Raw genomic sequence first — 22,451 nt, forward strand, 5'->3', positions numbered from 1 at the left:
TTCGGTTTATTAAAAAACATCAGTTTAAAAATTAAAATGAATGAATTTGGTCCAATTGAATATTTTGTATTAATAATAAAATAAAATTACATTGGGTGAAAAATAAGGATGGCCTGCTGGCCTAAGGCCAATGCAAGGTTTTGTCAAAACTGTAAAATGGATGTGATAATTATAAAGGCATTGTGTTTTCAATCTTATGGCTGTCAGGAAATACATCCTGAACAGGTATTAAGTGAATCCAGACAATCACTTTATTGCAGGTACACAGCAGACACAAGGTGAATAGGTGAGTAGCAATATATGGACAGTGGATGGGGATGATATGATGGGGGTGGGGGGAAAAAAGTCTCTTACTCTTACAGGTTACTCAGGGAGAAGATGACGATGCAGGCTGACGGGACACACACCTCAGTAATGTGGCAGTGGAGCAGGTGAGTAACAGAGGTAGAAGTCCACAGGGGAACACAGGGAAACACAAGGAGACAACACAAGGATACAATTCTTGGAAATAGTCACTGGAGAACTGGAATCATTTGAAGATCATTATGAGAGCCTTTACTTGCTCAAGGCCAGACATCACCTGAACTGAGATGTGTGCTTATATGCGGTGCTTGATGGAGGTAAATGATGTGCATGGTTAATACTCTGGTGACTGAGATTGCTGAGTGATGGAGGTGAGAGCCTGGCAAACCTGTGACAGTACCCCCCGACCATGCGGATCGAGGACCCCGATGTCGCAGTGGCCCAAAGGAATCCTGCACGGATGTTGAGGATGCTGTTGATTGATTGAATATGGTTAGCAAAGCAGGATTCAGAATATCATCACAAGGTACTCAGGACCTCTCCTCAGGGCCATAACCCTCCCAGTCCACCAGATACTCCAGGCGGCCACCAAGGCTTCCGGAATCTAAGATCTCCTTCACTGCGTAGATGGGCTCCTTGTAGGGATGTGACAGTGAGAAAACAGTACAATGACAAACTCGCTTATATTAAACATAAAAAGTTTATTAACAAAACGAATAAGAATACACCATGCTAGACCTAATATAAAATAACAAATACACTAACTTACACAACGTTCATATAAAAAAAAATAAAAATAAAAAAATCGAACCATGGAAACTGTGGAACTAAATAAATAAGGAATGGAACGTTTAAGTTCTTCAGTCAAGAGCAGTAAGTAATTCTCTCTCTTACCTTTGTTCTTTGATTATCATTAATGACACTTTTAGATGACAGGTGTCCCATTTTCTCACAAATCTTTGCATTCATTTAGGACTTAATTTAACATATTTAAGACTGCTCTTATGAGGACACTTGACAAAATGGACACGATACTGGTGTGCATTGTTTGTGAGTCACATAGGCAGGACATTCACAGACAGCGCGTTCTCTTTTGTCTTGTTATGCTTAAATGGTTTAAAAGCATTTGCATGAATAAGAGCTTGATCAAATAACGCAGAAAAACGGATACTGCGTTAATTGCGTTAAATATTTTTAATGTGTTAAATTGAAAAATTGCCTTTGTGCTGCGGTGGGCAAGTGATGAAACCGGTGTTGTGACTGAACACCGATAACACCAGTAGCATAGACTACCGTAACAAGCCTAGCTACTCGTCAATGATCAGTGGTTCGGGAGATTTGTCACTGGGACTAGGCTCTGTGAAGGGAACAGAAACAGGTGGATGGTGAGGTTTCGGAATGGAGACGTGGAATGTGGGGTGAATCCTGTAGTGTGCTGGGAGTTTGAGCTTAGGCATCAAGAAACGGGCAGCGGAAGAAGCTTCCCAGGTGGCAAAAAACAGGGAACTTTGGCGGTCACACACTATCGGCAGCCCTGGTTGAAACACCAGATGTCATTGGCCATGCCAGGCCACCAGTAACGATCTTGAAGGAGCAAAAGGGTTTGTTCGGTCCCTGGGTGCCCAAAGAGGTAATGTGCTGATTCGATTAGGGCATCCGGTGTACCCTTGGGACATATGTGCGGTCTGGAGGGCATCCCGGCAGAGCAGGGTCAGTGTTGGAGGACTCAGAGATTTGCTCATCCGGACTCCATTGGATCTGAATCTGCTCTGGTGTTTTCAGATCCTGGTTGATAGGAGATGTTGAACTGGAAACAAGTGAAGAAAAATGCCCATCTGGCTTGGGTTCAATCTCTTGGCTTCCAATCTCTTGACCAGTAACTCCCGGTTACAGATGTAATTATTATGCTCTGCCAGGGACGGTTTCCTGGAAGAGAAGGCACATGGAAGAAGAGTTTCGATGACTTCTGCTTCTGTGACAAGACCGCACCTACTCCTGAGGTGGAAGTGTGATAGACTTCTGATGGAAGCTGCATTTCTCTGCTTTAAGGAACAGGTGGTATTCACTGAGCTGCTGGAGGACCTCTGAAATGTGGCGGTGATGTTCGGCCTGGCATATGTAACTCTGCTTTAGAGCCTCTTCAATATACTCCTCCATGGCCTTCTGTTCGGGAATGAAGCGAGAATAAACAGGGCACAAGCTGACCTGGCTGCAGGTCGATGGCACAGCCCCCTGGTCGGTGTGGTGGTAGTTTGGAGGCTCATTTAATTCAAGAGACGTCTGCATAACAGGCTGGAATATCAACAGATTGTTGAACACTGAACTTTCAATGGAGGTAGTATTAACAGGAATTACCAAAGGTTGCTTAGGAGATGGTTGTGGAAGTCGAGGGAACATTGACATGGACAGGTGAAGGAGAGGGATCAAAGGAAGTGATGGTGCCACTATGTGCCCAGCAAGTTTGCATTGTTTCAGCGGATTCTTTGATTGGACCAGGCCAGTCTGGATTCATCTTTCGGCGTTGGTCTGGCCTTCTGTCAGGAAATACACACTGAACAGGTATTAAGTAAATCCAGATAATCACTTTACTGCTGGCACACATCCAACAGGTGAGTAGCAATGTATGTGTACAATGACCAGGGATGATATGATGAAAATCACAGTCTCTTTCAGGTTAATGGGGCACACACCTCAGTATTGTGGTGCTGGAGCAGGTTAGTAACACAGGTAGAAGTCCACAGGGGAAGACGGGGAAACACAAGGAGAAAACACAAGGATACACTTCTTGGAAATAGTCGCTGGAGAACTGGAATCGTTGGAAGTCTTTCCTTGTTCAAGGCCAGACACCGACTGGACTGAGGTGTTGGGAAAATGCCCATATGTGGACATTATGGTACATCTCATGAATGTTTTAGACAATGTAAATATACTTTCAGATGCCCCTCTAAACAGCTCCTGTTCTAGTATTCTAGTAATCTAGTATTCTTGAAAAATGTCACAGGAAGTTTCAAGAATTGCTTGTGAAAGTTTGTGTGATTCTCTCGCTAGGGCAGATGGATTGAAAAGAATCAATAATTATGTTCTGCTTGACTTTTGTTCTGCTTGATAATGCTATTTGTGTCCTTATATGCCAGACTATACACTTTGAGATATAGATCACCTGTATTTGATACAGGCATTATGGGATTTTTCATTCTTTCCATGGGGTGGTGCTTCTATGCCTCTGAGAAAATCTTTACCTCTAATTCACCAAGCAGTATGTAAAATCAGCCAGCTGAAAATCTGAGCTGGTATTTCCAGCTGAACACTCGCTTCAGGTCCCCAGCTGTTTGGCCAGATCCAAACCTAGACGTCCAGCTATATTTCAGTACTCTTTGTAAAGATGCCCATGCGATTTTTCCAGACCTTTTTGAAAGACTTAGGAAGTGAGTCATACCCATTTGTAGAGCAATTATGTGTTTATTTTCACTTCTGTTCATAGCATATTTGCAATTTCTGTGGTGTCTGTGCCTCAGGTCCATGAAACTGATACTGTTGAGTGCTTAATCCCTGGCTTGTTCATTCCTGACAAATGACTTTCAATGAAATCACAACTTTCTGGGTGTGATTATCATACAAGCTGATGAAGCAAAAAGTGAAAATCTATTTTAAGGGATTAAGTCACATTAGGAAAAAACTGAGATTGTTATTTTCCATTTTATAGTTTCCTTAAATGGCAATTGCATTCGAAGTTTAAAAATGTGGACATTTTTAAACCCACGTTATGGATAATGCCTTGTTACTGTAAGTGGTCACTCTAGGATCAAAAGGCAAAATTTCTCTGAAGTCCGTCCAGCAACCCCTGACCTGGCCAAACATCAGAGAAGCAAACGGTAAATAGGGAAGTGCTCACTGTTTACTTCCCATCTTCTCAAATTGCTCTCTTTTGAGATTCTCATGAGAAAATTTGCCTTTGTTTTTATAGCATATTGGATTATTTCAGTTACAGTGTTTATGGGAATGAGAAGATGTGTTATAGTTTTAAATATTTAATTATTATAGTTTTGAAATTTAAATGTATATATATATATATATATATATATATATATATATATATATATATATATATATATATATATATATATATATATAACTAAAATTAATTTATGAGTCATGAAAATGTATTTTAGTTTCTTTTTTTTTTTCAGTTTGTGTAATTTATATTTTAGTTAACAGAAATGTTCTCATTTATTTTTCTTTTCATAGTTTCATTTAATGTTAATAGCATTTAGAGCACCAGGGATGATAAGGATCTCAATGTTTCCACTTGCTACTGAGTTAAATGTGTTTTAAATGACTGTATTGCTAGGAAATAAGAGGACAACAAAAACATTTATATGAGAAAGAAATGACTCTGCATTACTGCTGCAAAAATCTTCTCAGCCACAAAAAGTATTATGCTTTCTCCTGCTAATATGTCATCATATGGCATGCATTTACAGGGCCTGCTCACAGGGGCTCAGATCGGCGCTTAAGCGGTCAACCCTGAAATAAATAATTACGTATAAGGCTCCTCAAACCTAATAATTACATGCTGGAAATGACGGAGCTTTGGGTTTTCCATGGTGATGCAGGAGAAAAAAAATATACGATTTTCCCCTCTCTTACATTTTTCCATTCCGTTTCATATGTAGTGATGCGGAAGCTCTATGAAACAGGAGCATTTCTATTAAGCAGGCACGCACAAGGCATCGGGTGATTTTAGACCACATTATGAGCTAATTGTTCAATGTAGAAATAACCTCCTGTGTTCGAGCGGCCGATGAAGGGCTGACTCAAGCGAGAACAAACCAAGGCCAAAGCTCAGGCACAGAAGTATTACTTTTGCAGCTTAAAGGTTATGAAGGACAGTTTCTGTCCACAAATTCCTTGTTTTGCTGTAGATGATAGTGGGGAATGTTAGTCTAGTGGTTTAAAGTGTACCCTGAGTTTACCTGCATGTATAATTTTTGAGGTGACGTGGTTGTAAATTGCAAGGTTAAACGGAGTTGTATCGTCCCTGGTCGGTTTCTGGTTGTGTGTCTCCATGTCTATGCATTTGTTTGCATGTTTGAGTACTTTGTGCGTGTACATGTGTGTGTTACGTGGTGCAAATCATGTGGTTATTCCTGCTGTGGTCTGTGGTTTCAGTTTCCACATATCCCGATGTTGCTACTGGCTCTGAGCGCCAGTCAGCTCAGCTGCCAGATATCTGGAAAAGTAAGAATGACTCACTGCTCAGGCTAGACCATTTGCTTGCTTGCTTTCAGTATTTATATTAAATGCCTCTGCCATCTTTCACATTATATGAGCATTTCTATTGGTAAACTATTGCCTTGCTTACAATTAAACTGCTCTCCATTCTCGCAGCAGTATTATATGTGTATAACCACATCATGTGCAATAAAAAACCAGTGAGGACTGAGAGAGTTAAAGGGTCTTGGCACATGGAAACATGGAGGCGTTCCATAAGAAATATTGAGATTTTATGACACTTTTGACAATTTGGTGCTCCTTGAGTAAAACAGACCTCCATGGTGGCAAGAGTGTAGCTAATTGTCAGTGCTGTGTTTTTAGGTCTCATAGCTTACAGTATATGTTTGCACTTTGGCAGGTTTCATTGAAAAAAAAAAATGGCAACACTATCTCAATCTGTAACTATTTTACATTTTCAGAAATTGCAGGTAAATTCATACAGTCTCATTTGTACGTTTTCATACTATCTTACACCCCACTGAGGGTTAGGTTTTGTCCTCAAAGTTGATGTGTTAGAAGCAGGAAAAATGGGCAGACGTAAGGATTTGAGTGAGTTTGAGAAGGGCCAAATTGTGATGGCTAGACGACTGGGTCAGAGCATCTCCAAAACTGCAGCTCTTGTGAGGTGTTCCCGCTCTGCAGTGGTCAATATCTACCAAAAGTGGTTTAAGGAAAGAACAGTGGTGAACCGACAGGGTCATGGGTGGCCAAGGCACATTGATGCACGTAGGGAGCGAAGGCTGAGGGAAACTGCTCAAGAAGTCAATGCTGGTTCTGATAGAAAGGTGTCAGAATACACAGTGCATCACAGTTTGTTGCGAATGGGGCTGCATAGCTGCAGACCAATCAGGGTGCCCATGCTGACCCCTGTCCACCACCGAAAGCACCAGCAGTGGGCATGTGAACATCAGAACTGGAAGAAGGTGGCCTGGTCTGATGAATCACATTTTCTTTTACATCACGGGATGGCCGAGTACATGTGTCGTTTTCCTGTGGAACACATGGCACTAGGATGCACTGTAGGAAGAAGGCAAGCCGGCAGAGGCAGTGTGATGCTTTGGGCAATGTTCTGCTGGGAAACCTTGGGTCCTGCCAGCCATGTGGATGTTACTTTGACACATACCAGCTACCTAAGCATTGTTGCAGACCAAGGAAATGGTATTCCCTGGTGGCTGTGGCCTCTTTCAGCAGGCTAATGCATCCTGCCACTAAGCAAAAATGGTTCAGGAATGGTTTGAGGAGCACAACAATGAGTTTGAGGTGTTGACTTGGCCTCCAACTTTCCCAGATCTCAATCTAATCGAGCATCTGTGGGATGTGCTCAACAAACAACTCAGATCCATGGATGCCCCACCTCACAGCTTACAGGACTTAAAGGATCTGCTGCTAACATCTTGGTACCAGATACCACAGCACACCTTCAGGGGTCTAGTGGAGTCCATGCCTCAACGGGTCAGGGCTGTTTTGGCAGCAAAAGTGGGACCAACACAATATTATGAAGGTAGTAATGTTATGCCTGGTTGGTGTGTGTTTGTGTTTGTGTGTGTGTGTGTGTGTATGTGTGTGTGTGTGTGTGTGTGTGTGTGTATATATATATATATATATATATATATATATATATATATATATATATATAAAAATATATATATATATATATATATATATATATATATATATATAATACTCTAAATTCACTTTTAATCCTGCACATATATACTCTAAATTCACTTTTAATCCTGCAGGTGCAATTCAGTCTCTCACACATCATGAAGCATCTAAGCTACTATTTTTGACTGTAGTGTGGATAACGTCCAGTTCAGCACAGCTGTTGATGGAACAGTAGCACGGAACTGAGATAATTGTCTGTAGACATCATCTTTTGTCCCTATGGTTTCCAGAACAACAAATCAAAATGTGTTTCTGCTGAGTATAAATAATTTAAGAACAAAGCCACAATTCAACCATCAAACATGACCTTGAGTGTTATGTCCTTAAAGGAACTCTTTACACTCATGAAATTTTGACATTGTTTTTCAAGAATATTATTTACCTGTTTATTTTTGAAGTTTTATGATTTGTCTGAAATCACTGAACAGCAACCAGCAAAAATAGCCCTTTCATGGCAAATCTCATGGAGAGAGAAGAGCAGCTGGAATGCAAATGGCTATGAGATCACGATTTACAGTCCAAACCGCTGGATTTCAACACAGCGAGAGTGTTGATTCGGGTTTTAGCATTACACAAGTAACCGAGATTACACAAAAATATTGTATATTGGGAAAGCAAAGCTTTCATCACAGCTTGCAAGTGAGTGCGAGGACACCGGCGTCTTTGCCCAAACCACTGAATTCCTCCAGTTGAACGTTGCCTGTCAGTCAAATGGCCAAGTACATCACACTCATGTCTGATTGGTTGACTCATGCTTCCATGGCCTAACCACAAAATCTCTGATTCCTAGGATGATTTCATATGATTCATGAACACATTTATTTTGGGGCTTAGAGGGTCATGTCATAGAGATTAATGTTATGTGTACTAATTTAATGAAGGAGTATTTATGTTATATATGTCTATGCATTAATCCTGTACTGGCGAATTCACAATGCTATTATTTGCCAGAATTGTGGAAAGATTACATTTCGAACAGGGAGTTGTATATGTCAACCATCATCTGCACTCTAACAGTTTCTATTTTAAATTCTGTGTTGAGAGAAAAGGCAACAAAACAAAGTAGGAGTTGGCATTCAAATATTACCACAGTTCAGCATTATTGACTCTGGTTGCCATGTTTTGAGTAACATCAAACAGAAACAGTCAAAGGGTCCAGATTTGCGTTGATCTGACTGGCAATTGACACTGTGGTGACTTCTAGGGTTTGACCACAGCAGAGCTGTCACTGACGTTGCTCTATATATCCTTGCCAACACAACCTGGCTGAAAGCTCAAGGAAAATTGTTTTTTTTTCTGCTCCCAAAATATATGACGATAAAAAAATATGTATTTGTTTTTATTTAAAGAGAGATTAAAAAAGGGATCTATATATCTGCCAATATATTGGACAATTTGGGGCAGTTGTGACCTAATGGTTAGAGAGTCGGACTTGAAACCTGAAGGTTGCAGGTTCGAGTCTCAGTACCGGATGGAAATGTAGGTGGTGGGAGTAAATGAACATCTCTCTCTTCGAATCTCATTACCCATAACCGAGGTGCCCTTGAGCAAGGCACCTAACCCCCAGTTGCTCCCTGGGCGCCGCAGAAAAAATGGCTCCGGGTGTGTGCTCACGGTGTGTGTGTGTTCACTAGTCACTGCTGTGTGTGTGCACTTGGATTGGTGAAATGCAGAGCACCGTACTTCTATTTCATCACTTTCCATTGTGATTAGAGCAGTTACTGAAAAGTATAACTATTATTATTATTATTACTACTACTACTATTTTAGATTGCAGAATCTATTTATACAAGAGTGCAAGTCCATTATTTCTCTATCACATGATGGAGATCATTTTGTTGAGCAATAACATTTTCATTGTAAGCTTTAACTCTGATGAATTTCAACAAAATTTGGTGCTGGCTTTATTTTTTGGCTTGTGTTTCTCTAAAGGTTCAGTCATACATCATGCAGCAGGTAATGTGGAGGTTATTGGGATAATTGTTTGCAGTTGCTACTGCTGTTGGAGGGTTTGTGGTCATAAGGTAAGTGTTGCTCCTGCAGAGGATATGTATTGATTTCCGACACCTCCTCAACAAGGGGCTTAGAACCCTCACATTTTGGTGGAAAGAATGAAAGAATGATTTTCAGAGAAAAGAACTTCTCATTATTGCAATTCATTCTGTACATTAGTCTCTTTCTCTCTTTACTAAATTCTTCTCTGAGTTTAAATATTGACATGACAATTTTGGTCAGTAGCTCAGCATCATGAACGAAAGCGTATTTCTTCCTTGTGGAAACAGTGACTGAAGCAAGCAGCTCCCTCTCAGGCCCCTCTTCTCTTTTTAGAGAAAGAATCAGACTTAAATTTTAATTGCAGGTTGCTCTACGATTTATCATTTGTTTGGACTGTTGACATTTTGCAAACTGACAGTGGGGATTCTTGAGCTATGAGCTGCAACCTCACAATACTGGTAAAAGCTGCCTTATGTTGTGTTGTGTAACCAAATAGCCCCTTCTCTATCCATTTACCCACTTTTTAATTCCTCATCTGCTTGTTTTTATCCACTTTTATAGAGGACAGAAGATTGCAACCAGAGTTATTCCTTATCCGTTTTGATGAGAGGTCTTAGTTAGCGTGTTAGTTATTCAGTGTCGCTGCAACACTGCTGCTGAATCTACATTGTGAAACACTCAGCCTGACCAATGTAGTCTGAGGCCACATTCACACAGCAACAGAATATGGTTGTCAGTCCTGTACTTGAGTCCTTAATACGGTTATGTTCACACACAGTACGGTTATTTACGGGAGTGACAACCGCATTCTATAACCAGCTCTCACCTGTAAATTTTCAGTTCTCGCAACCGCATTCTCGAAAAATTTGCACTGTGTGAACGGAACAGGTCTTGACAACTAGACAACTGACTGGACAACTGTCTGTCACGTCATACAGTGCAAGAGAGCTATGAGTGCAAGAGAGCTATTCGTATCACTTTCAGTAACTTACAGCGAGGGAGATATGAGCTGTGTCATCTGAAGGTTTTAGATCCAGTCACTATTCACCACCGGAGTTGCTCCCACAAATTTTGTGTTCTATGACTCAAATGCCGTGTCATGTGCGACACTCTGCAAAGCATGTGAGATGCGAGTGCAATGGTTAATACAGCTTTTACATAAAAGCTGCTGTCGGTTAATGAAGATTTGATGGATGAACTCGTGGCTCAGTTGGACTCAGTTGGTCCTGTCAAAAGTGATAAGACGTCACCATCTTTTATATTACTTTGGTCTCTGTTGCTATGTTGCAATTTTTTTTCTTTAAGACTTTTCATAACTTTCATTCAGTTACATAAAAACATACATTCTAAAAAATGCTGGGTTAAAAACAACCCAAGTTGGGTTGAAAATGGAAAAACAATTGGGTTGTTTTAACCCAGCGGTAGGGTTAAATGTTTGCCCAACCTGCTGGGTAGTTTTATTTAACTCAACTATGGTTTAAAAATTACTATATTGCTTAATTAAAATTAACCCAAATTATGTTGGAAATGAACATTTATTAATGTTCAATGAATAATTATTAAACTATTACATTTATATTAATAAAATATTAAAGCTTATTAATAAACATTCAACTTTTGTCTATTATTGTTGTCTCTAATTGCATCTGGTTTTTAATTTCCCAACTATTTTGGGTTCATTTTAAGCTAGCCATATAGCATTTTTTAAATAATAGTTGGTTTAAATAAAACTACCCAGCAGGTTGGGCAAACATTTAACCCAACCGCTGGGTTAAAACAACTCAATCACTGGGTTTGTCCATTTTCAACCCAGCTTGGTTTGTTTTTAACCCAGCATTTTTTAGAGTGTAGATTGGTCTAATTTGATATCGAAAATTTAGACTGATTACCCCGAACTAATTTCTAGTAAGTCATACTAGTTCTTGACACTGCTGTCAATATTGGCTGATGAATCAGTTGATGTATTCACACTCAGAACAGAGCTCAGGTGCACTCACTATACCTTTCTGTCAAGGGCCTAAACATTTCTTTTCTCACTCTTTCTCTCACTATGTGCCTGTATCTGTCTGTTGGAGTAACTACTACTAACTAGTTTGACTATGCAATCCTCTGCAGAATTTGAAAGAACTTATAACTCCAAGCTGCCTCATTTCCAAAGAGGGGAGTTATAGTGCAAATTTTAATGCCTGGCTTTGATAGAAACATTTGATGAAAGGAAAGAAAGATGGCTTTTTAAGTAGTCTTAATGAAAGCAGCACCCTTAACTTTGGTCACTTATGTTTAAAGTAAAATCAGCTCAATGTTCATCAGATGTTTTACCATCTCTTTGGTTTCAGACTAGAGACATAACCAAATTATAAATTTAACTCTTATACTCTATGAAAAAATAAAATAAAATTTATTAATGTACACCATGATGAATTAATTAAACAAGATGTGTGTATTTGCAACGGGCCCAGTTGTAGTATTGTTGTTATTATTGTCAATTATCTAATTTCTTAGATCCACAGTTTTGAAGGAGATATTTGCAGCACGTAGAAATATTACCATTGTCTTGTTGTGAATTTTAGAATCAGGAAATTATGTATGTGTTTAATGTAGTAACTGTAGTTTACTGGTGTGTATGATTACATTTACACTACATGTTCGTTTTGACCAAAACTTAGTAACTGTGGTTTTTCTATTTTGAAGGTCAAGTTGAAATGGAGGTGGGCCATATTTCTCTATTAGAGCAGCTAGAACATCAGTATTGGTTATTATATAATCTGTAATTATATGCTTGGGTAGCGTGGTTTGGATGGTGTCTGAGGTTCTGCTGAAAGTTTGTCAGTGGGCTTTATATGGTAACATGCAGCTATGTTAACCACAAATCTCTGCATCAATCAAGTTGGAGGGCATCTATCCGAAAGTATGCCGTTTAAACTGCTTGTTAAGCAAATCAGAAGATTATGGAAGATCAGGTTTTGCCATAGAGGTGATGTACAATGATCCATGAAGCCTGAATTTCCATATTCTTCACAAAAAGCATTTTCAGGAGCAAAGCATGAGCTCATAATAGAGTGACCCAAATCAAGCAGACATGGACAGACAGACGAAGAGACAAAAAGAGGGAGGAAATGAGAGAGAGAAAGAAAAAGAGTGAAGATCTGTCTGTTGGCTGAATGAGCACCTCCTTTTAGTTTGGCCACAGTCTCCACCTCCTTGCCACAGATATAGAGTGTTTTTAGGAGCAGTTGAGTCAATCAGAGCCGGGTGTACAGGAGAGCACACTGTCAGGATAGTCCATCCTCACGCACACACGCACACATACACTAACACACACTTGGTCACGTTCTCCGTCTCGCACATGCACATGGAGTACTACTGGACCCACCTACTCTGGATTCTCTGGAGCATGATGCCAGGTGAGTGTTTTTGCATGTGTAGCCTGTTTTTAATTAAAATCATTTAAGAGAGGCAAAGTGGTAAGTAGAAACTCCATTGATACTACAAAACTGAATTAAATACTCTGCAACTTGAAAGTTGAATAAGTGCCATGGATGTGATTTGTGTGCATGAGATTGTATCCCAGCACTGTGCATCTCCCACGTCTGCTTTCCAATGTCAGGCACTGTTACACTGACCTCCTCTGATAGATGGGGAGACTGGATTGGCTGTGGAATGGTTGGAGTTACCCTTGCTCCAATTTCCATCCTAGCACTTGCATACTTTGAAATACAAGGAGATTTTATCAGGAATATATTGGGAGTTCATTGTTTCTGGTGTCTGGGAAAGATCTGGTGAGCAGCCAGATTAAAGTTCACTTCTGAAATGACACTCCTGACAGAATATTTAATGACTTGCAGTTCAGTGCTGTCATGGGTCAAGGGTCCCTGAGAAAATTTAAATCAGATTTGCATTCTTGCCCTTTTAATTCTTATTTAATTTGTCTCTCTTTTCATTTGCAAAATGAAGGCAGCAATAAATGAGAATTTCCAAATGTTTATTTTATGTAATCTAAAAGAGGAGCAAATGAATGTCTAACTGCAGATGGAACTAGTACTAATGAAGGACTAATGTGTGAGAGAGATATAAAGAACATGTGTGTGTTGGTATGTTCAAACATGCATTTTTTGTTTAGTTTGTTTGTTACTCATCTTGACCAGACCCAATAAACCAGATGTGACCCAGGCCAATTTTAATCAAGTCCAGCAAAGTAAACATTATGCTAGTACAATACTGTAATACTACTGTCTATTGTACTCCTTTCAGCCTTTTCCTGCTCACAGTACATTGACACATTTATACAAAGCAACTTCTACATTCACTTTGCAGCTGAATGTATCAGACATTTGTCTGCACAGATGATGCTCCTAAATTGACCTGCACTCATATACATTTAAGCGAGGCACACAATCATGACAAATATTGCGATGGAGTGATATCAAAACTGCTTGAAATTCAACCTGTTCTTATTGAAAGAAAATATTCATCTGTTCACATGGACATCCAATTAATAAGCTGTTATTAATGTCTGACTGTACGACAATCAAGACGCGTTAAAAATTGACGCACACAAGAAAACTTGCTGTCTGGAGTTTTACATCATCTACCCATACACGTTTGGTGACTGTGAGCCTTAAATGGTGGCTAACAAAAAAAACTCGTGTTTCTTTTGATTGCGACTTGTCTTGAAAAATGAAGACACTTTGATTGTCGTCATAGAAGAAGTCACACTGCAGGACTGTGTGCCAGATTTTCTGACACTGCCAGAATAGTTTGTTTGCACATGACGTCATTGCTGTGGCGCAAAATGCAGCTGGAGGGCAGGAAGTAATTTTTTCTATATAGAAATCACTATCACAAATGCCCGAAATCACAGGCAAATCGGTGCTCGTTCACGCGAGTGACAATCACGCAGTGTGAATGAGCAAAGACGCGATATGCGAGAATCGCAGACGAGTTGCCGACGCCCGTGAGATATTTGGCATGCTAAATATCTGGACCTGTCGGCGATTCAAAATCCTGCTGTGTGAAAAGTGTTCTGACTGAAAACTACATCGGTGATGACCGACAGCCAATGAGAGAGCAAGATACAGAGCGCGGGGAGTTCGGGGAGGAGTTATAGACCACAACATCAGCAAGCATGGCTTCGTACACATAAACATTACAATTCTATCATACAGAAGCAAAGCACAAACATTTGCTTGACCATCCGCAACAGCAGCACATTGAAAAGTTATGTATTTACCTCCAACTCTCGATGCAGAACACACAATCCACAGTCTCCCCAACTATTTCCTCCTCCATATTCTTCTTTTCTTTTTCTTGTTTTCGCTGCAAATCAGCGCACAGTCAACTCGTATTGCAAGCTTCTTGCGGGCTACCGTTTTTAATAATAATAATAATAATGACTCCGGTCTTGCACGCGTGATATCGCGTTGTTTCCTTGTCACATCTCGCGTGTGTTTGGTTGTGAAACGTAGTTTGTGTGCCAGATAGAGTTGTCGGCGATTCTTCCCATTGTAAAGTCATGCAGTGTGAAACCTTCTGTCGCCGATCCATCGTGCAGTTTGAACACAGCAGCGACTGAATGCTGGCCAAGATAGTCATGCAGTGTGAAAAGAACAGTGACCCGACTACTTTGAAAATCGTGCAGTCTGAACACGGCTTTAGTGTGTTTACACATATAAAAGGCGAAAACTGTATTACACCATCCATTTTTTCCCTGAATGATGATGTGAGTTCTTATTGCAATTCTCGATTCAGCGTGAATAACCTACAAAGGTGACATTTTTCACAATCACGACAGAAAATCAAAAAACTGCCGCAACTCAATAGCAGAAAGGCAGCATGATGTAAACAAACCAGACTAGAACTAAACACGGTGTGATGGCAGCTTCATATTCTCTATATCTTCCGCCTCAATGGCAGGCAACTCTTTCAGTAGAAAAATTGCTTCTCTTCCTAAGGATCACGTCCAATATATGTTGTGATTTTCTGTTTATACCTTTCTAAACCAGCACAGTATGGTCTTTTCTCCATCTTGTCCATCCAATTTTCACTTCCTGCCCTCCATCTGAAATTCGCGCATCATCAGAATCACATGATTGCAAACAAGTTATACCGTCCGAGGTAAAATTTGATCGCAACAGTCATTAATCAAAGGATCAGAGGAATCTTTTAGAATTTGCAAAATTTATCTCAGACGGCCAAATCTTGGGAAAATTTCACAGTGTGAACCTGGCTTAATTCAAACTAGTGACATTTTTTAATGATTCACTAAATAACTGACATGAATAATTTGTTTGTGAATCGGACTACACACTCTGTTGTGTACACATTCTGATGATGCGCACACAGCTTGCGTACATTCAGTTCAGATTAATAACTCACATTTTACAACTGATATGATTAAAATATGATTTGTTTTGCTTTGATGATGGAGATAACCATGATAAGAACAATATGTGAAAATGCCAGTTGAATGCCTGTCGTTTGGTAAATGTTTGTTTCCTGGCTGATTTATGGTGTAAAGATAAAGCTGTAATCTATTTATCTTTATAGTTAGTAAAAGCTGTGATGTTAGTAGCAGCTGATTTAGGCTGCAGTTAAAGATAAAATATTGTAATTTCAGACGCTTCTGCCTGCAGTACTACTTAGGAAATAATAATTATGGAATAAGGTTATTTTGTGTTGGTGAGGAACTCCAGAGCTACTGAGTAATGCTTGACTGTGGTGTATATCAGTCTGCTGATGCCACGTGCCTAATGGATAGTTTACTTTGGCCACAAACCCAGTTGTAGGCCACCAGCCTTATCCCCTGCTAGCCATCTCTCAGCAGCCCTTCAATGAGATTTCCAGACCACAGAGATCACGGTTGGAATCTCAGCATGAAATGAGCAATGTCTGGTCATTTTAATCTTGATCTGTGAGTGTAAGAGAATGTAAATCAGTCCCTGAGGTTCCACACATACAGCAAGAGCATGAAGTCCATTAGAGCTTAAGCAAAATAGCATTTCAAAGCAGTGGTTTGAAAGATGCCTTTCTGGCATGTGGAGTTTATTAAAAGCAAATCTGCTGGCCCATAATCCTTGCCAGTGGGCATCAGTGAGGCTCATTAGCATCAGGGCAGTTCTTCACATAAATATTTGGGAAGGAGGAAAGGGATGACTGAGGGGTCAGCAGATGTTTAGAAGGGGGTGTTTGTCACATGTGGGCTTGTACACAGCTGCATGTCTAACTAAGTTCTGGTAATACATTAGTATTGGTGGCACTGATTTGGGGGTTTGATTATGAATTAGATTGTGTTGGATGGTCTGCAGTAGATATGCCATAGATGTGACCACCAACTACACCAGCTTAAATGTTCCTTTAGAAATGTTTTGATTTTGATTATGACCTGATCGAGTTTTCGGTTTCTGGGCATGTGGCATTGACTTTTTTTTTAAGAGAACTACTGTAATAAAGTGCAGCTGCAGGTTGTAGCTGGAATTTTGTCTCATATTATTGTCACCATCAAGTTATACATCCTTTTTGAAGAAAAAGATAGTCTTAGATATACTATTGAAACAACATTGAACTGAAATGAGCTGAATAATGACTAAATTGTCTTCTGTAGAACTGCTTATGGCTGAATTTTACTCGTTTTATAATTGTTGAACTTGACACAGTTATTTAATTGAACTGAATCAACGCTGAATAAGCTTAAGCTGAAAAAATGACACTATTGTCTTTTTTAGAGCTGTTTCATATCTGATGAAGTTTACATCATTAATTCTGTTATTTCCCTTTTCATCTGTATGTCTGTGAAGCCACTTTGAAATAATCTGTTGTATAAAGTGTGACTTGACTTAACATGATTTTTTTTTCCTGATCTTCAATTGAAAAAAGAAAAATCTAAGAAATCTCACTCAGTTCAAACACTTATTTGCTTATTTTTGTCTGGTGACAACGTCAAGCATGTCGCATAATTAAAATTATTTCCTCAGAAGATCAACAGGATGTAACACCTATTTTTGTTTTCCAGAAGAGGGTGTTGTGTGTACTTGCATAATGCTCATAATCAGCATTTGTATTACAAGGTATTGATACATTTCTGCTTTAGTAAGCGTTTTAGATTTTCAGGGAAGATGCGGTCTTCATACAGTATGTGAAAGACAATTGGAGAGAAATAGGGGAATGATCCTAGAACATTCGAACCTGCATTTCAGTTAACAGCTCTTTATGCATCCTGACCACTATACCATGGGTCTGTCAAGCTCTGGTATTGTTAGTCTTCAGGATCCATGGACATTCTCATAGACTGGAGCTTCTCTGTCAGTATGACTGTGGTGTGGCTCCTGTAGCTTGGTTGTGGTCCAAAACAGCACAGGCCTGGCCTGGACACACAGCGCAACCCTTGCAGCCACTGTATTGAGGTTTATTTATCTGGGCAAAGACATCCTCACACAGGAAACCCACTCTATAGGACCTGCTGATATTACAGAGAATATTAAAGTGTCTGCCACGTTAGGGCTTTTAAATGGAAACTAGAACCTTTCTACTCCCCTCTCTTTCTCATTCTGTTTTCCCTTAGGTTTTTTTCTTTCTTTTTTCAAGGGTAAAGCTGTTCTCAGATGGTGTCTGGGACGATTTGGTTTCAGTAAGAGACTGGATGCCTTAGATGTGTATTTAAACCAGCACTTTGGAAAAAGTGATCAATGACTATGGGAAAGAATTAAGGGGGGGAAATTCTAGAAAAAAGTAAAATGATCTATGTGGATCCAGTGGATCTAGATTCATGCATGTGCAAGGTTCTCATTTTTGTGGCTATTCATGAATGAAGTCTTCCAGGAGAATGTGTGGGGAAAAGATTAAAAGGTTCTGGATGTCTGGACAGTGTTGCAATGTGTGCAACAGAATGTTGCCATATAAGTGAATTTTATAGTTTCAGTAATTATATGAGTTTATATAGGTAATTATATGAGTTTGAAAGATCCAGTTTATTTAAATCTAGATCTCTCTCCCTCTCTCTCTCTCTCTCTCTCTGTCCGGAAATATCAGATTTTCGTCTGATATTCAACAAAGCAGGAGGCAGAGATGAACAATTTCAAATATTTGTAGTCAAAGATTTTTTTTTTCAAAAGAAATTAATAAATTTATTCGGAAAGTAAGCATTAAATTATATCGGTTTGTTAAATATACATATTTATCATTTTTTGGCTTTTGAAGAAGAAGGCCATGCATGGGACAGAGGATCTGATGAGAATAAGTCTGTGTGTGTGCACCAGGGGTCAGTTTGAGCTTCTCTATATAAGCATTCATTGCAGTTCACAGCAGGACATACAGTACTCCTGCTCAGAATAAAACGTCAGTGACTGGCAGCATCACTCTCAACTGTTTATCACTTTCTGTGAAAGGCAGTGACCAAAAATTAGGCTAGGAGGAACATGTGGTCCACATTATTCCGTGTGCATTCTTCTGCCTGAGCAGATTAATGTGCAAAAATGCTTTTACATCATCCCTACAGCACTACAGTAGCCTGTCATTATTCATGCTTTTGTCTACAGAAAGAGAACGTGGGAAAGGGAAAGAGAGAGAGCGAGAGAAAGAAAGACGCTAAAAACACTTCACTTCTCTTCCTCTCCCCTCTACTAAGGGGGAGATCTCTTCATCTCATCCATCAATCCTCTGCAAGATATAATATGCTGAATGGAAACTATATCTCTGCATAAAGCAGACATTGTACTTATCAGCATTGTCATCAATAAACTGTTTCATTTTCACTGTTGACAGCTGGAAAATAAATATTTTTTTATTTTGAAAGACATTTTCTTTAAAAGTCTTTTAATTGAATCCAGAGGAGATGGATGTTTCCCCTCTGTTTTTTCCATTGGTGCAGAGGCCAAACTAGAGGCAAAGAGACCTGGGGCCACCAGAGAGAATCAGGCCTTTCATCAGATTCATGTATGTTTTCTGCATCCTTGATTTTTTTTTTTTTTTTGGTCAAACGGATACATTTTCAGAACTCTGAATGACAGCATATGGATGTCATAACGTTGCACACGTGGAAATGCAAGGTTATGACATCCATATGCTGTTGTTCAGAGTGGAGATTAATGGAGTAATTCAGTGTAATTCTCAGATAAATTAACCATTCTGTTTACACTTGGCTTTTTATATATATTTCTCAATTCAGCTCATGCTTTAGATTTAGTTTAACTAGATTTATGCTTACAGATACTGATATTTATTCAGTTGGTTTCTAACATGAAAAGGCTACGCATCTAATGTCAAAATATTCACAAAATCTTTAAAGGCATGATTATTTGACACATTATTATATTTGCTCAAGTCTGTCTATAAATACTTAAAAGTTTTGTTTACCCAAAACTGAAAATTCACTCATCATTTTACTCATCATGACCTTCATGTATGACTTTCTTTCTTCTCTGGATAACAAAAAAAGATATTTTGAAGAATGTTTTTTATAGTCCAATAAGAGTAAAATGGGTCCAAAACAACACTGACCTATATATCTTTTGATCCAGAGAAGAAAGACAGTCATACAGGTTTGGGGCATGAGGGTGAGGAAATGATGACAGAATGTTCAGATTTTGGGTGGACTACCCCTTTAATTAAAAAAAAAAAAAGTATCTGTAGCCTAAACAGTCATCTTTTTCAGCCTTTGCTTCAGGTTAAGCCATAATTATGGTGCTGTCAGGAAGCAACTTAAAAGACATAATAGTCTTTTGATTTGAAATGAAATTGAACCTGCCTGTAAGAGTTTTGTGAGTCATTGATGTAACTTCCTTACGTTTTTTTTGGGGGGTGGGGGGGGGGGGGGCAGACAGTCAGATCTGTTGTGGTGATTGACAGCTTTATTGTTTAGTCTCATTCATAATGAGATCCAATAGTTTGGTGTCTCGCACCAGAGTCTGTTGAGAGTATCAGGTCAAGTGGTGAAAATCATTCAGGCTTTCTCCATGACCATGAGCATTAGACTGATTATGAAGGGGTTTCAGCATTGGACCTCCATGAAGGTGTTTGTTAATCCAGTGACCAGGGTCTTCCAGTCTTTAAGGGGCCCTCAGAACATAAGCAGAAGCCATACAGGCATGTTATGCATAAACAGAGACACCTTTGAACTTTGGTGACGGAGATAAAGCAATCAAAGTCTGTTTTCAGAATGGGATGAAACCTCAAAACACCAAAGTGTCTATAGATTCTTTTCCATGTAAGGAGGATTTCTGGACCACATTTTAAAGAACCCTCAAAAAGCCCTAATTAGTTTAATTAATAAGGTTAGTCATTGCTGCTCAGTCATTCACGTTATGAAAATACTCACTACAAGGATTAAATTCAGTACATAAGCCACATCTGAGTAAAAGGGGTGTTAAAATCTATATCCAAATTTAATAATACAATAAAATAATACATTCAAAAATCAATAAAAATGACTTAAATTTTGAAATACATTTTCACATGCTATTTAAAGTCTGTGCATATTTGTCTGTGAATCTGTCATGAGATTTGGTCAAATAACAAAAACAAAGTGTACTTTCCTCTCTGTTTACTGTTCGTCTGTGAGTTGTTTTGAAACAGTACAGATTACATCCAGTGTCGCTCATGACTAGAAGCACTACAGTTTAAGATTCTTTATGCTGGTTTAGCCACAATTTAATTTTGCTGCTTAGATTTGGGTCATTGCTGGAACTCATTGCTGGAGCTTGGCTCACAGAATCTATTGCCATTGCCAGTAAGTGTGTAGTCCTATGTCCAAGCATGCTGTGGATGATATTCATATTTGAATTGTCTGTGTCTGTTTACAGGGTTCCATGACTGTTTCAACATTGACACCAGAAATCACAGGATCATAAAGGGCCCCAGACAGACGCAGTTTGGCTACACTGTCCAACAACACATGGCTGGGGGACAGAAGTGGTAAGAAGACTCTCTGTACCCCTTGATCTTAAAGGGATAGTTAACCCAAGAATGAAAATTTTGTCATCATTTTCTCACCCTCATAAATACCTCATACATATGATGTCAAAAGCACATTGGTTATGTGCAAGATCATAGTCTGAAAGCATATTTACATTCATCTGTCAAAACAAAATGAAAAATCCTGTGTCCAGTTCTTGAAGTGAAGGAAGTGTAATCCAGAAAGATGTCAAAGGAAATAGTGAATTTGTTTTTCATTGCATCTCCCAAACCAACAGTAGATCCATTGCCTCATGATTTATATAGTTTTCATCACAAGTAAATTTAGATCTCTTGTAATAGGAAAATCCACCTATGATGCTTTTATGGGATTATGAGAATTGGAAGGAGTTTAACATTTGTCGTCCATCACTATGATATCATCATCTCCCTTTGCTTTGGCAATTTGATTCAAATCTGGCATCTCAGTTTGTCTGCTTGGCCACAGCTCACCTGAAACCCTGCCTAGTCTCTCTCTCCCTCTCTCTGTGTTCTGGCAAATGTGGTTTAATGACATGGTATTACAAAGTAAACATGGTTTATGAGGACACTTCTTGTGTCCTCGTAAACCAAATGGCTTAAAAAACATACTAAACTTTTTTTTCTTTTTTTTTTTCAAAAGATGCAGACATTTTCCTGTAATGGGTAGGGGTAGGGGTAGTTTAGGGGGATAGAATATACAGTTTATACAGTCCATTTTGCAATAGAAACCCCATAAACCACATATATCAACGTGTGTCTGTGTGTGAAAAATAAGTGTGCCTGCAAAGAAAAAAATATTCTTTGTTTATAAGTGTAATTCACCCCTTTGCCTTTATATCATAGAAATGTGTTAAGGACCTCATGTTTGTTTGGTATAAGCATGCAAGAGAATCCAGCTCATCTGCTTCTCATTGTAATGAAGATATTTTTTTCCTTCCCATTGTACCTGAGATCCTGAAAATGATATATTCTATCTCACATTCCTTAGGTAATGGCTAAATGGCTTGGTCTATAGTTTAGATGTGAGTGTGTTGTCAGTTTAGCTGGTCTGATATGGGGTGATATCAACAAAGACTTTCTCAAGTGAGCGGCTGCCAAACAGACCCCCTTTCTGTCTCTGCACCATTCACACGGCATCTGGAAACCATTAACAGGCCAAAGGAAATTTTCTGTGTGGCATGTGTGTCTGGCTTGGCTCTTGTGTGTGTCACTTCTATTTTTTTATTTTTTATTTTTATTTATTTTTAGATCCTATTCAAGTTTTGTTTGGGGGATGTGTGTTGTGA

The 22,451-nt window shown here is 39.1% G+C and overlaps 1 protein-coding gene across 1 annotated transcript in view; it reads left to right on the plus strand.

Annotated features, from left to right (window-relative positions):
- The first annotated feature begins 12,592 nt into the window (after positions 1-12,592).
- itga11a (integrin, alpha 11a) overlaps positions 12,593-22,451 on the plus strand; it is a 48,102-nt gene continuing 38,243 nt past the window's right edge. The window contains exons 1-2 of the mRNA XM_067400755.1: positions 12,593-12,644; positions 21,033-21,144. Coding sequence (XP_067256856.1) covers positions 12,593-12,644; positions 21,033-21,144 — 164 coding nt within the window. The remainder of the gene's footprint in view (positions 12,645-21,032; positions 21,145-22,451) is intronic.

This window comes from Chanodichthys erythropterus, chromosome 11, assembly GCF_024489055.1.
Source record: "Chanodichthys erythropterus isolate Z2021 chromosome 11, ASM2448905v1, whole genome shotgun sequence".
NCBI classification, from domain to species: Eukaryota; Metazoa; Chordata; class Actinopteri; order Cypriniformes; family Xenocyprididae; genus Chanodichthys; species Chanodichthys erythropterus.